The sequence below is a fragment of the Monodon monoceros genome, unplaced genomic scaffold, assembly GCF_005190385.1.
Source record: "Monodon monoceros isolate NGI ecotype Baffin Bay Population unplaced genomic scaffold, NGI_Narwhal_1 Super_Scaffold_22, whole genome shotgun sequence".
Classification (NCBI taxonomy): Eukaryota; Metazoa; Chordata; class Mammalia; order Artiodactyla; family Monodontidae; genus Monodon; species Monodon monoceros.
Genome location: NW_021703779.1, coordinates 86,331,426 through 86,346,264, shown reverse-complemented (window position 1 = coordinate 86,346,264; position 14,839 = coordinate 86,331,426). Strand labels below are relative to the sequence as shown.

Here is a 14,839-nt window from a genome sequence, read left to right as displayed (position 1 = left end):
ATCAAACTAACAAAAATTAAATACAAAGAAACACGTTAAAAGAAGCAAGGGAAAAACAACAAAGAGCATACAAGGAAATCCCCATAAGGTTATCAGCTGATCTTTCAGCAGAGACTCTGCAAGGCAGAAGGGAGTAGCAGGATATATTTAAAGCGATGAAAGAGAAAAAAACTACAACCAAGATTACTCTACCCATCAAGGATCTCATTCAGATTTGACAGAGAAATCAAAAGCTTTACAGACACGAAAAAACAAAGAGAATTCAGCACCACCAGACCAGCTTTGCAACAAATGCTAAAAGAACATCTCTAGGCAGGAAGCACAAGAGAAGAAAAAGACCTACAAAAACAAACCTAAAACAATTAAGAAAATGGAAATAGGAACATACATATCGATAATTACCTTAAATGTAAATGGATTAAATGCTCCAACCAAAAGACACAGAATGGCTAAATGGATACAAAAACAAGGCATATATATATACGTTTTCTACAAGAGACCGACTTCAGACCTAGGCACACATACAGACTGAAAGTGAGGGGATGGAAAAACATATTCTATACAAATGGAAATCAAAAGGAAGCTGAAGTACCAATACTCATATTAGACAAAATAGACTTTAGAATAATGACTGTCACAAGAGACAAGGAAGGACACTACATAAGGATCAAGGCATCAATCCAAGAAGAAGATATAACAATTGTAAATATATATGCACCCAACATAGGAGAACCTCAATGCACAAGCCAAATGCTAACAGCCATAAAAGGGGAAATTGACAGTAACACAGTAATTGGGGGGATGTTAACACTCCACTTACAACTAGGGATAGATCATCCAGACAGAAATTTAATAAGGAAATACAAGCCTTAAATGAAACATTAGACCAGATAGACTTAATTGACATTTACAGGACATTTCAGCCAAAAGCAGCAGAATACGCTTTCTTCTCAAGTGCACATGGAACATTCTCCAGGACAGATCACATCTTGGGTCACAAATCAAGCCTCAGTAAATTTAAGAAAACTGAAATCATATTAAGCATCTTTTCTGACCACAGTTCTACGAGATTAGAAATCAATTACAGGAAGAAAAACTGTAAAAACACAAACACATGGCGGCCAAACAATATGCTGCTAAATAACCAAGAGATCACTGAAGAAATCAAAGAGGAAATCAAAAATTACCTAGAAACAAATGACAATGAAAACACAAGACCCAAAACCTATGGAATGCAGCAAAAGCAGTTCTAAGAGGGAAGTTTATACTAATATAATCCTACCTCAAGAAACTAGAAAAAATCTCAAATAAACAACCTAACATTATACCTAAAGCAACTAGAGAAAGAAGAACAAACAAAACCTAAAGTTAGTATAAGCAAAGAAATCATAAAGATCAGAGCAGAAATAAATGAAATAGAAACAAATAAAACAATAACAAAGATCAGTAAAACTAAAAGCTGGTTCTTTGAGAAGATAAACAAAATTGATGAACCTTTAGTCAGACTCATCAAGAAAAAAAGGGACCGTACTCAAATAAATAAAATTAGAAATGAAAAAGGAGAAGTTACAAGAGACAACACAGGAATACAAAGGATCGTAAGAGAGTACTACAAGCAACTATATGCCAATAAAATGGACAACTTGGAAGAAATGGACAAATTCTTAGAAAGGTACAATCTCACAAGAATGAACCAGGAAGAAATAGAAAATATGAACAGACCAATCACAAGTACTGAAATTGAAACTGTGATTAAACATCTTCCAACAAACAAAATTCCAAGACCAGATGGCTTCACAGGTGAATTCTGTCAAACATTTAGAAAAGAGCTAACACCTATTCTTCTCAAACTTTTCCAAAAATTTGCAGAGGGAGGAAGACTCCCAAACTCATTCTATGAGGCCACCATCACTCTGATACAAAACCAGACAAAGATATCACAAAAAAAGAAAACAGGCCAATATCACTGATGAACACAGATGCAAAAATCCTCAACAAAATACTAGCAAACAGAATCCAACAAAACATTAAAAGGATCATACACCATGATCAAGTGGGATTTATCCCAGGGATACAAGGATTCTTCAATATATGCAAATCAATCAATGTGATATACCACATTAACAAATGAAGAATAAAAACCATATGATCATCTATATAAATGCAGAAAAAGTTTTCAACAAAATTCAACATGCATTTATGATAAAAACTCTCCAGAAAGTGGGCACAGAGGGAACCTACACCAACATAATAAAGGTCATATATAGCAAACCCACAGCAAACGTTATTCTCAATGGTGAAAAACTGAAAGCATTTCCTCTAAAATCAGGAATAAGACAAGGGTGCCCATGCTCACTGCTATTATTCAACATAGTTCTGGAAGTCCTAGCCACAGCAATCAGAGAAGAAAAGAAACAAAAGTAATCCAAATTGGCAAAGAAGAAGTAAAACAGTCACTGTTTGCAGATGACATGATACTATACATCTAAAATCCTAAAGATGCCACCAGGAAACTATTAGTGCTAATCAATGAATTTAGTTATATCACAGGATACAAAATTAATACACAGATATCTCTTGCATTCCTATACACTAACAACAAAAATCAGAAAGAGAAATTAAGGAAACAATCCCATTTAAAATTGCAACAAAAAGAATAAAATATCTAGGAATAAACCTACCTAAGGAGGCAAAATACCTTTTTGAAGAAAACTACAAGATACTAATGAAAGAAATCAAAGATGACACAAACAGATGGAAAGATATACCATGGTCTTGGATTGGAAGAATCAATATTGTGAAAATGACTATAATACCCAAAGCAATCTACAGATTCAATGCAATCCCTATCAAACTACCAAAGGCATTTTTTACAGGACTAGAATAAAAAATCTTAAAATTTGTATGGAGACACAAAAGATCCCGAAGAGCCAAAGCAATCTTGAGAATGAAAAATGGAGCTGGAGGAATCAGTTTCCCTGACTTCAGACTATACTATAAAGCTACAGTAATCAAGACAGTATGGTACTGGCACAAAAACAGAAATATACATCAATGGAACAGGATAGAAAGCCCAGAGATAAACCCATGCACATATGGTCAACCAATCTATCCCAAAGGAGGCAAGGATATACAATGGAGAAGATAGTCACTTCAATAAGCGGTGCTGGGAAAACTGGACAGCTACATGTAAATGAATGAGATTAGAACACTATCTAACACCATACACAAAAATAACTCAAAATGGAATAAAGACCTAAATGTAAGGCCAGACACTATGAAACTCTTAGAGGAAAACATAGGCAGAACACACTTTGACATAAATTACAGCAAGATCTTTTTTGACCCACCTCCTGGAGCAATGAGAATAAAAACAAAAATAAACAAATGGGACCTAATTAAACTTAAAAGCTTTTGCACAGGAAAGGAAACCATAAACAAGATGAAAAGACAATCCTCATTTTGGGAGAAAATATTTGCAAACGAAGCAACTGACAAAGGATTAATCTCCAAATATACAAATAACTCAAGCTGCTCAATATCAAAAAAAGAAACAACCAATCAAAAAATGGGCAGAAGACCTAAATAGACATTTCTCAAAAGAAGACATACCATTGGCCAACAAACACATGATAAGATGCTCAACATCACTAATTATTAGAGAAATGCAAATGAAAACTACAATGAGGTATCACCTCACACCAGTCAGAATGGCCATCATCAAAAAATCTACAAACAGTAAATGCTGGAGAGGGCATGAAGAAAAGGGAACCCTCATGCACTGTTGGTGGGAATGTAAATTGATACAGCCACTATGGAGAACAGTATGGCGTTTCCTTAAAAATCTAAAAATAGAACTACCATACGACCCAGCAATCCCACCACTAGGCATATACCCAGAGAAAACCATAATTCAAAAAGGTACGTGCACCCCAATGTTCATTGCAGCACTATTTACAATAGCCAGGACATGGAAGCAACCTAAATGTCCATCAACAGAGGAATGGATAAAGAAGATGTGATACATATATACAATGGAATATTACTCAGCCATAAAAAGGAGTGAACTTGGGTCATTTGTAGAGACGTGGATGGACCTAGAGACTGTTGTACAGAGTGAAGTAAGTCAGAAAGAGAAAAACAAATATCGTATATTAATGCGTATATGTGGAGTGTGAAAAAATTGGTATAGATGATCTTATTTAGAAAGCAGAAATAGAGACACAGACATAGAGAACAAACGTATGGATACCAAGGAGGAAAGGGGTGGTGGGTTGAATTGGGAGATTGGGATTGACATATATACACTATTTTTAAAATAAATTTATTTAAGTATTTATTTATTTTTGGCTGTGTTGGGTCTTCGTTGCTGCACATGGGCTTTCCTCTAGTTGTGGCGAGTGGGGCCTTCTCTTCATTGCGGTGCACAGCCTCTCATTGCAGTGACCTCTCTTGTTGTGGAGCACTGGCTCTAGGCGCACGGGCTTCAGTAGTTGTGGCTTGAGGGCTCTAGAGCGCAGTCTCAGTAGTTGCGGTGCATGGGCTTAGCTGAACCGTGGCATGTGGAATCTTCCCAGACCAGGGCTGGAACCCATGGCCCCTGCATTGGCAGGTGGATTCTTAACCACTGTGCCACCAGGGAAGCCCGACATATATACACTATTGATGCTACATATAAAATAGGTAACTAATGTGAAACTATTGTATAGCACAGAGAACTCTACTCAATGCTCTGTTGTGACCTAAATGGGAAGGAAATCCAAAAAAGAAGGGATATATGTATACGTATAGCTATACAAATAGCTGATTCACTTTGCTGTACAGTAGAAACTAACACAATATTCTAAAGCAACTCTACTCCAATAAAAGTTAAAAAAAAAAAAGGATGAATAGCCTCAGTAGTTTCTCTGATTACCCTAAACTGACTGCTACCATGGTCAGTGGCTGAAAATTTGAAAATAGGACTTTTACATAGGAGCGCACCAATGTCACAGAAATGCCCAGCTGTGGGGTTGAATGACCCAGAACCGGCCACCCTCTCCATGAACATCCCTCCTCCATGACCTGGCAGAGGATTAGAACAGAGAACACTGAGCATCACTTCCAAATCACTGTTTGGTTGTCACAGCTTACGTAGGCTCCGATGGCTATAAAAAGCCAGGAGTACCTGATTACGGCTCCTTCAGCTTGGATCTCCGAGTTTCAGACGTTCAAAGCTAACTGGGTAAAATGTGTCTGCTTATTGTAGAGGCCCCTATTATCGTGGAGGAGTGAGCATACTTGGGAAGAAGGCAAGTGGACCCTCAGGACGAAAGTAGTGGGAGAAGCAGGGGAAGTAGACCAGCCACCAGTCCCTGGGGGAATCAGTGGGCTTGGATGGGGTCTGGATAGGCAGATCTGGTATGACGCTATCAACACCCAGTTGCAAGGGTGAGGTCCTGAGTAGAGGGGAGACAGTGGACTCAGGTCAGCACGTCTAAAGAGGTGGGAGGGGCGACGAGGTGGATCTAGTATCCCTTGGGCAATCCGAGAGGACTGGAGCGGGGTCTGGGGGCGGAGCCTGTCACGCAGCTTATAACTGCTGGGTTCCACACGAGAAGGTTAACCTTGTCCTGGGTGAGAAGTGGTCGCAGTGCAGCGGTCTGCCTTTCCCTGGTCTTCAAGCCTTCGGGTGAGGACGTGCGGCCCCGCCAGAACCAGAGGACTGTGGGGACAGGAGGGCGCGGCAGCCACGGGGCTGGCGTATGGGGCCTGCTGGAATTGGAGGGGCGGGGGTTGGGACGGGCGATTTGTATCTGAGCCTGCTGGCGAGTCCGCGCCTTCGTCTTCGCAGCGCTGCCTTCTGCGCGCAATGCGAAATCCTCCCTGGGGTTGTCCCGGAAAGGTCCGAGGGTGGAGCCCCCAGAGCGGCCAGTCCGCTGTGGCTGCAAGTCCGAGGCTGAGGGAATGAGGAGTGTGGGGCTTGGAATGGGCCTTCTGGGGCTGGCCCTTTGCTCTCTCCCCTCCCGTGGCTGTTAGGTTGGACTGGGCTCCTGACAATGATGATAGTTATTTTAAAATATTAAGCAAATTGCTGCCAACAAAGTGGCTTATGTGCCCAGCCCTGTTATTATTTTAAGTCCCTGTTTCCCCACCTCTGGAGATTAGCAGCCGATCGCTCGTCAAAGGAGGGTCTTAGGGTGAACACAACGGAAGGGAGGCATATTCGGGACGTCTGGCTGCTTGAGGGCCTCTCCATTCTGGTCTGGGCACTAGACGTGTCTTACCCCGCCAGGGTGGGGCCAGGCATGGGCAGGAGAGCTCTGCTTCGCGGGCTCAGGGGTCTCCTATTGTCTCTTCTGGACAAAGCCGGAAAGATCACAGGGCATCTCCTAGCCTCATCTCCTTCCCTCTCCCCTTGAGGAGAAAATATGGTGAAATAAAAATCAACTGTGTCTGGTTTATCCCATTCTGCTGAAGTCCTGAGTCTGATCATAATTAGCTGTGCCGTCTTACAGCGTTTACAAACTAGTGCCATAAGGAGACATCATGAGACGTGTCATTAGTTATGACGGGATTAAATCCCCTCCTTCCCTTATTGCAGCTCCTTAATCTACTGTCTTTGAAAAGGCAGATGAAATGGAAAGAAACTAGTACAACTTATGCTACCGTTTATTGTGTGCTACTCCCTAACCCCCAAGAAAAATCCCCCCTGCCAAAGTAATTGAATACAAAGTGAAGGTGCTCAAATAGTGCTATCTCCTGTTATAAATTCATTCCTGGTTAAGCCCAGTCCTTATTTTTTCTTCTATCTCTATCTGCTCTTGTGTTTCTATCACCTCCATTTGACCTTCCTTGTGATTTTTAAGTCAGACATATTGACTCTGGGTTTTAGAGCATCTTGGTTTCTAGTGCATCCTGATTCAGTGGCTTTTACTGCCTATCAGAAGTGGGGTAATGATGTGGAATTCAAAGCATTTTGATAAAACCATAGCTTTCCCAAGATATGTGCTGTTTTCTTGTTGAAAATCAGAAGATAAAATACATATTGATATTAAATGTGAGAATTTTGGGTTGTGATCAATTAGTATGATAATAGTTTTTCCAGTTAAGTTAAAACATTTTTTTTCAGTCTTTCTTTTAGTCAAGATGAGTGGTAAGCCAGACTTGTCTGAAGTGGAGAAGTTTGACAGGTCAAAACTGAAGAAAACTAACACTGAAGGAAAAAGTACTCTGCCCTCGAAGGAAAGTAAGTCATGGGGCAGGGGAGTTTCTAGTGAAGAAAAGCAATGGTGAACATTCATAGGTTCAGTAAATAAACTATTCTAGTAAATTTTGCCACAAAGTAAGCAATAATTACGTAGCCACTGAATTTAATGCAATGGTTAAAAATATCAAATAGTTGTTTAATTACTTGGGTTATATAAGTGGTTCTTACATGATAAACCCAAGAAGTAATGGGGGAATAAAAAACTATTTTCTTCTTGGAAAATCACTAAAAATCACATTACAACCAATTTTGGAATATTATACTTAGCACTAGAAAAATCTTAATTTTTTCAATTTTATGGTTATTTGGAATTTTCTGCATCTAGCAATTTAGGTCCATGATCTTATTGCTAAAGAACTATACAAACCCTGCAGTTTTGGTTTTCTGTACCTGACAACAAGATAAGGCAGAGAACAAGTTTAGATCTTGGGTGTACTTGGGCCTCCCAGACTGAAGGGATCAGTTTTGCCTTTGGGAATTACAGCCTGATGGAGAAACTCCAAGCATATTCACAAAACTAAGGGGCACTTTTTGTCATGTTGCTATTATCTGAGAGTTTCTAAGTTAGTCAAAATTGTCTGAAAGGGTGTAACTTCCTAATTATATAGTGATAGATAAGTCTGAGGAAAATACTTCACTTGCTCCTCAGTCTCAGAATATTCGATGGAAAAAATGGCAACAGCATAAATCTAACTCTGAAATGGAAAAAAAGACACAGTTGATGCAGATTCTAATATTCAGGTGGTTAACACACACACACACACACACACACACACACACAACTGAGGATTTGCAGTTAGTGCCTTGGCATTCTAAATTTAAAGTGGGTGTGGTAGCCTTCAATGACTTGGCAAAGAGTGGCAAAGAACTCTCTTGGAAGAAACTGAACTTAATCTTAGGAAAATATCCTTTAATGATTGTTTGTGTTTGTCTTTTTTCCAGCTATCCAGCGGGAGAAAGAGTGTGTTCAAACATCGTAAAATGGGGATCTCCCAAGAACAAATTTCAACATTGCCTGAGTGTCTTGGTTTTAGGCATGTTTTTTGTAAACCTATGTGTTTGTAGAGATTTTAGCCATTTTCTATGTCTTCTCATCCATAATCCCTGGCTAAGAGGTCAGGAGTAGCCAAAGTTCCCTTACTTTCATTCTTAAACTTTCCATTGGTGCATAAATTCCAGCCGGCTGATGCTGTCAATAATCACACCATTGATGATATTTGTGTGTCTAGTCTTTGCATCCCTAAAGGATAAGCAACTTTTAACTTTCTACACTGGATGTCTCCATTGTTCCATAATCTTCATGAAGTGGTATGCATTTGCAGCTTCTCACAGTTTATTTCACTTCTAATGTAGTGATAAAATAATAAATATAATTATGTTGAGACTCCTGTGGTGGTCCATTCTTGGCGGTCTTCTAAGGACTGAAAGTACAAAAGGGTACTCTTCAGCCAAACAAAATGGTTGAAGGAAGGCCACTTTAGCAGAATAGCCATGTGGAAAAGGCTCTTCTCTGTCCAGGTCCAGTGGGTTCTGACTTGCTTTTTTCCATAGTTGGAATCATAGAATTTTGAGAACCTTGGGAGAGGAGGTAATGTGGACTAGTATCCTTATCTTGGAGATGAGGAAATGAAAACATGGGGTCTGAATTGATCTTTTAAGGTGAATAAGGATTGGGATTTAAACTGAGTTCTCTTGTTTTCTGAAAGTGTTTTTCAACTTGATGAGAGGAGACCCCCAAGGCTGGGGTTGGATAGGGAAGGGGGCAAGAAACACTTGATAACACCCACTTTGCTAAGCACATCATATCTTCTATCGAGCATAAACTCAGATATCTAATATCTGCTAATGACTTGCAGCAGTGAACCTCTGGTCTGGTTCTTGTCCTGAACAGAATCCACTGTCTTATGAACCAATCATTTTTGGTGTTCATGGTAAGCACAAGGACATATAAATGGGAGTGTCCCAATCCCTGCCCATATGCAATATTTTATCACTTTCAATTTATAAAAACCAGTCATTTATAATCCCACCAGTTACAAGCATTAGCATTTGGGTGTATAACCATCCATACTCTGGTCTATTAATATATAGGCATACCTCAGGGATAGGGATATTGTGGTTCCAGACGACTCCAATAAAGCAAATACTGCAATAAAGTGGGTCACACAAAGTTTTTGGTTTCCCAGTGCATATAAAAGTTACGTTTACACTATACAGTTGACCCCTGAACAACATGGGTTTGAACTGTGAGTCCATTTATACACAGATTTTTTTCAATAAGTATGTGGAAAAATGTTTTGAGATTTGCCATAATTTGAAGAAACTCACAGACAAACCATGTAGTCTAGAAATATCAAAATATTAAGAAAAAGTTAGATATATCATGAATGCATAAAATATATGTAGATATACATATAACATAGAAAATATGTCTTAATCGACTGTTATCAACAAGGCTTCCAGTGAAGAGTAGGCTATTAGTAGTTAAGTTTTGGGCGAGTCAAAAGTTATACATGGGTTTTTGACAGTTCCAGGGTCAGCTCCCCTAATTTGTGCATTTTCAAGGGACAACTGTACTGTAGTCTATTAAGCATGCAATAGAATTATGTCTAAAAAAAAACAACGTACATACCTTAAGTAAAAAGCACTTTATTGCTAAAAAAATGCTAATCATCATCTGAGCCTTCAGTGAGTCATAATCTTTTTGCTGGTGGAGGGTTTGAAATATTGCAAGAATTACCAAAATGTGACACAGGGATATGAAGTGAGCAAATTACCAAAATGTGACACAGAGACACGAAGTGAGCAAATGCTGTTGGAAAAAAATGGAGCTGATAGACTGGCTCAACATAGGGTTGCCGCAAACCTTCAATTTGTAAAAAAACAAAAACAAAAATAAAAACTAAAAGCAGTATCTGCAAAGCGCAATAAAATGAAGCACAATAAAATGAGGTACAGCTATACGTATCTTTTCCTACAAGAAAGGGATTATGCTGTTTGGACCTATTTGAAACATCAAGTATTATCTAACCACCCTTTTCTAATGGCTTACCCTCCACGGGAAGTGGAAGCTGTTTTCTTTGCTAGAGCATAAACTTCCACAAGCAAAACAGTAGGTATGAGGTGACACAATCATAGCTCTTGGTGTTGTCAGAGGATTTGAGACTTGGCCAGACATGTTGGCCACCAAGACCTAACCTCTTGCTTGAAATAATTGTCCAATAGAGTTGTTCAGTCCCTTGTGGTGACCTGCTGCTTATACTGTACCTAAACCTGCCTCCCTGTAGCTTCGATCAAATAGACCTAGGACTGTATGCTGGAGACTCACACAACATAGGTAATCCCTGCTCCAGTATTTGAAGACAGCTGTTGTGTGCCTGCTCCCATACCTCCAAGTATTCTCCTTATGACACTTCTCAGATCCTTTGGACCCAAGTTACATGCATGAGGAACCACCCTGGTTGCTGATGTGCTCAAATTTGCTCATTATCAGACCTCTTTGGATCCTGATCCTTTCACACAACACATTTACTCTCCTTCCAGTATTGCCACGTGCAAATTTGAGAAAGATTCTTTATTCCATGATAAATTCAGCAAACTCTGCATTTGTGCATTAATCACCAGATTAGGTCCATTTCAAAGGGCCTAAAGGAAAGCATGAACATCGTCAGATGAGCTGGGGTTGGACAGTAACTCCAATTGTTCAGTTGCATCTAGTAACCATTCTTTTCATTAATATACTGATTCCACCCTGGGCAGTGTAAGTGCTGAACTGAGCGGGAGTAGATGAGAGGTATGTGGCAGGAGAAGAAAGACCTGTAGCTGCTAAGTGAATACCCATACAAATATACGATGAGAAAAATGATTGCCCACCTGGAGTAGTTTTACCCTGCTTTTCTTAAATGTATAATATGGGGATACTCTTCCAGTTACTAGATTTACTTGCCTATCCAAGAGGGATAATTTTTTCCCAGTAAGTCCACTATAAGCACTGAGATTTAGGGCCTGAATCAATTTATTATTTGCAAAATTGGAGGAATGGTGTCATCAAGATGGCAACATACATAATTCCTGACTTCCTTCCCCCTCACAAGACCCACTAGCAATTATCCATAGACAAGATACCATTGTGAAAATTCCAGAACACAGGGATGAGGCTGAAGCCTCACTTGGACCACAGAGACCAAGGAGGACTACACTCTGATCATATTGCCCTTCCCTCAGGCTGGTAAAGCACACCAAGAGGGACCTCCTGGGCTTACAGTTTCTCCACTGGGAAAAAGAGCAAAAGTGGACATCCAGCTTCTCAGTGTTGCAGGACATTTCCCAGGAAGCTCACTTGGGTCTCACTTCACAGACATCACTGGGAAAATCTGCAGGGCTTGACAGTTGGGGGACAGATAGAGATGGAGAAGGGGAGAAGGGGTTTCAACAACCAGCACTCAGACCTAGGCAGACTGCATTCCTGCTTACAGTGGTGCTGAAGCAGGCATCCTAGCCAGTGACTCTTTCCATTTGCAGAGCTGAGCTGGTGGCCACATCTATCCAGGGAGCTTGGTTGACAGTTCTGCCAGATTTGGGTCCTCAGCCAATGAACCATTAGGCTGTGGAGTCCCTTGTATGGGCAGGGAAGCAAGTTCACAGCCCTACACAACTGCTGAGTATAGCCTCTAGTCTCACTTGACCAGGAAGCCTGGCCCGAGAACCCAGCCAGCAATGGAGCCCATCTTGCAGCCCTGCTTGCACAGGGAGTCAAGTATGGGTCAACACACAAATCAATATGTGACACACCACATTAACAAAATGAAGGATAAAAATCACATTAGCATCTCAATAAATGAAGAAAAAGAATTTGAAAAATTCAAATCTTTTCAAGATAAAAACTCAACAAATTAGGTATAGAAGAAATGTACCTCAACATAATAAAGGCCATATTTGACAAGCCCACTGCTAACATCATACTCAACAGTGAAAAGCTGAAAGTTTTTCTTATAAGATAAGGAACAAGACAAAGCTGCACACTCTCATCACTGTACTGAAAGTTTTAGTGAATGCACAAGACAAGAAAAAAAATAGAAGGTACACAGATTGGGAAGAAGACATAAAACTGTCTTTTGTTCACAGATGACATGATAATATATGTACAAAATCTGAAAGAATCAACAAACTCCTAAACAAGTGATAATAGCAATATTGCTGGATATAAATACATATGAGTCAACTGCTTTCCTATATATAACAATGAACAAGTCAAATTTGAAGTGGAAGAAAACACATCTAGGGCTTCCCTGGTGGTGCAGTTCTTGAGAGTCCGCCTGCTGATGCAGGGGAAGCGGGTTCGTGCCCCGGTCCGGGAGGATCCCACATGCCGCGGAGCGGCTAGGCCCATGATCCATGGCCGCAGAGCCTGCCCATCCGGAGCCTGTGCTCCACAACGGGAGAGGCCACAATGGTGAGAGGCCCATGTACTGCAAAAACAAACAAACAAAAAATCAAAACAAACAAACAAAAAAACAACAAAAAACCACATCTATATTAGTACCCCAAATATAATAATTAGGTATAAACATAGCAAATTATGTGCAATATGTATATGAGTAAAACTACAAAACTCTGATGAATGAGATCAAAGAAAAACTAAGTTAATAAAGAGATATTCCATATTCATGGATAGGAAGACTCAGCATTGTCAGGATATCAGTTCTTCCCAAATTGATGTATAGATTCAATGAAATCCAAATCAAAATACCAGCATCTTAGTTTGCAGATATTGACAAAATGATTCTAATATTTATATGGAGAGGCTAAAGGCCTAGAATAGTTAACACAATATTGAAGGAGAAGAACAAAGTTGGAAGACTGACACCCAACTTCAAGACATACTATAAAGCTACAATAATCTAAGCAGTGTGGTATTGACAAAATAATGGGCCAATGGAATAGAACAGAGATCTCAGAAATAGACCTACATGAATATTGTCAACTGATCTTTGACAAAGGTGCAAAGGCTACATCCAAAAAAAAAATGAATACAGATACCGACCTACAGAGTTCATAAAAACTAAGTCAAAATGGATCACAGACCTAAATGTAATATGCAAAACTATAAAACTCCTGTGAGATAACATAGGACAAAATCTAGATGACCTTGGGTTTGGCAATGACTTTTTAGTTGCAAAACCGTAGGCACAGTCCATGAAAGAAAGAACTGACAAACTGGACTTCATCAAAGTTAAAAACTTCCACTTTGTGAAAGACACTGTCTAGAGAATGAAACGACAAGCCACAGACTGGGAGAAAATATTTGCAATAGATATCAGATAAAAGACTGTTATCTAAAATATACAAAGAACTCTTAAAACTCAACAATCAAAACACAAACAACCTGATTTTTAAATGGACAAAAGACCTTAACAGACACCTTGCCAAAGAAGATATACAAATGGCAAATAAGCATATGAAAACTTCCACTTCATATGTCAAGAGGGACATGTAAACTAAAAAATGAGATACCACTACACATCTATCAGAATGGCAAATTCAGAACAATGACAACGTCAAATGAAGACGAGGTTATGGAGCAACAGGAACCCTCAATCATTGCTAGTGGGAATGCAAAATAACACAGCCACTTTGGAACACAGTTTGGAGGTTTCTTTCAAAACTAAACATACACATACCATATGATCCAGTAATCACACACCTTGGTATTTACCCAAAGGAGCTGAAAACTAATATCCACACAAAACCCTGCACACAGATGTTTATAGCAGATTTATTCATAACTGACAAAACTTGGAAGCAACCATGATGTCCTTCAGTAGGTGAAAGAATAAATAAACTGTGGTATATCTGGACAATGGAATATTATTCAGAGCTAAAAAGTAATGAGCTATCAAGCCATGAAAAGAAGTGGAGGGAACTTATATCCATATTACTAAGTGAAAAAAGTCAATCTGAAAAGACTACTTACTGGATAATTCCAACTATATAACACTCTGGAAAAGGTAAAACTATGGAGACAATAAAAGATCAATGGCTGCCAGGGGTTAGGAGGAAGAGAGGGATGAATAGGTGGAGCACAGAGGATTTTTAGGGTGTAACTACTTTGTATGATATTATATTGGTGGGTACATGTTGTTATACATTTGTGCAAAACCATAGAATGTACAACACCGAGAGTGAATCCTAATGTAAACTATGGACTCTGGGTGATAATGATGTATCTCATCAATTGTAACAAATGTATCACTCTGGTGGGGGATGTTGATGATGGGGGAGGCTATGCATGAATAGGGTCTGGGGGCATATGAGAAATTTTTGTAACTTCTGCTCAATTTTGCTGTGAACCTAAAAGTGCTCTATAAAATATACTCTATTTTTAAAAAGACAGTTTAACTTAAATAAATTTAGTATTAATAGAATTTCAAGCATCACTGAGGAGAATCTTTTAAACAATGCAATTTTTGTGAGAAAAAAATCTGTGTCATTCTGGACAATTTTTCTTAGAAACCAAGTAGAAATCCTGTTTTGTAAAAGAGAAACTGATTTCTGATCTAGAGAAACCTATGCTTTATGTATGTAAAATTT

At 39.2% G+C, this 14,839-nt stretch overlaps 2 protein-coding genes and 1 long non-coding RNA gene across 3 annotated transcripts in view; 2 read left to right on the top strand and 1 right to left on the bottom strand.

The window, feature by feature from the left end:
* Positions 1-14,839, top strand: part of NXF3 (nuclear RNA export factor 3) — a 1,139,741-nt gene that overhangs the window by 647,406 nt on the left and 477,496 nt on the right. The gene's annotated exons all lie outside the window — the stretch shown is intronic.
* LOC114905733 overlaps positions 1-14,839 on the bottom strand; it is a 336,532-nt gene that overhangs the window by 235,092 nt on the left and 86,601 nt on the right. The gene's annotated exons all lie outside the window — the stretch shown is intronic.
* Positions 5,610-8,626, top strand: TMSB15A (thymosin beta 15a). Its single transcript, XM_029240130.1, has 3 exons — positions 5,610-5,671; positions 7,112-7,228; positions 8,192-8,626. Exons 2-3 carry the CDS (start codon positions 7,129-7,131, stop codon positions 8,227-8,229), a joined length of 138 nt encoding a protein of 45 aa, XP_029095963.1. The 5' UTR covers positions 5,610-5,671; positions 7,112-7,128; the 3' UTR covers positions 8,230-8,626.

Bases quoted from the DNA above. Each gene is read 5' to 3' on its own strand.
- TMSB15A (XM_029240130.1), top strand. From the start codon at position 7,129: ATGAGTGGTAAGCCAGACTTGTCTGAAGTGGAGAAGTTTGACAGGTCA. The intron at 7,229-8,191 runs GTAAGTCATGGG...TCTTTTTTCCAG, and splicing joins TACTCTGCCCTCGAAGGAAA to CTATCCAGCGGGAGAAAGAG.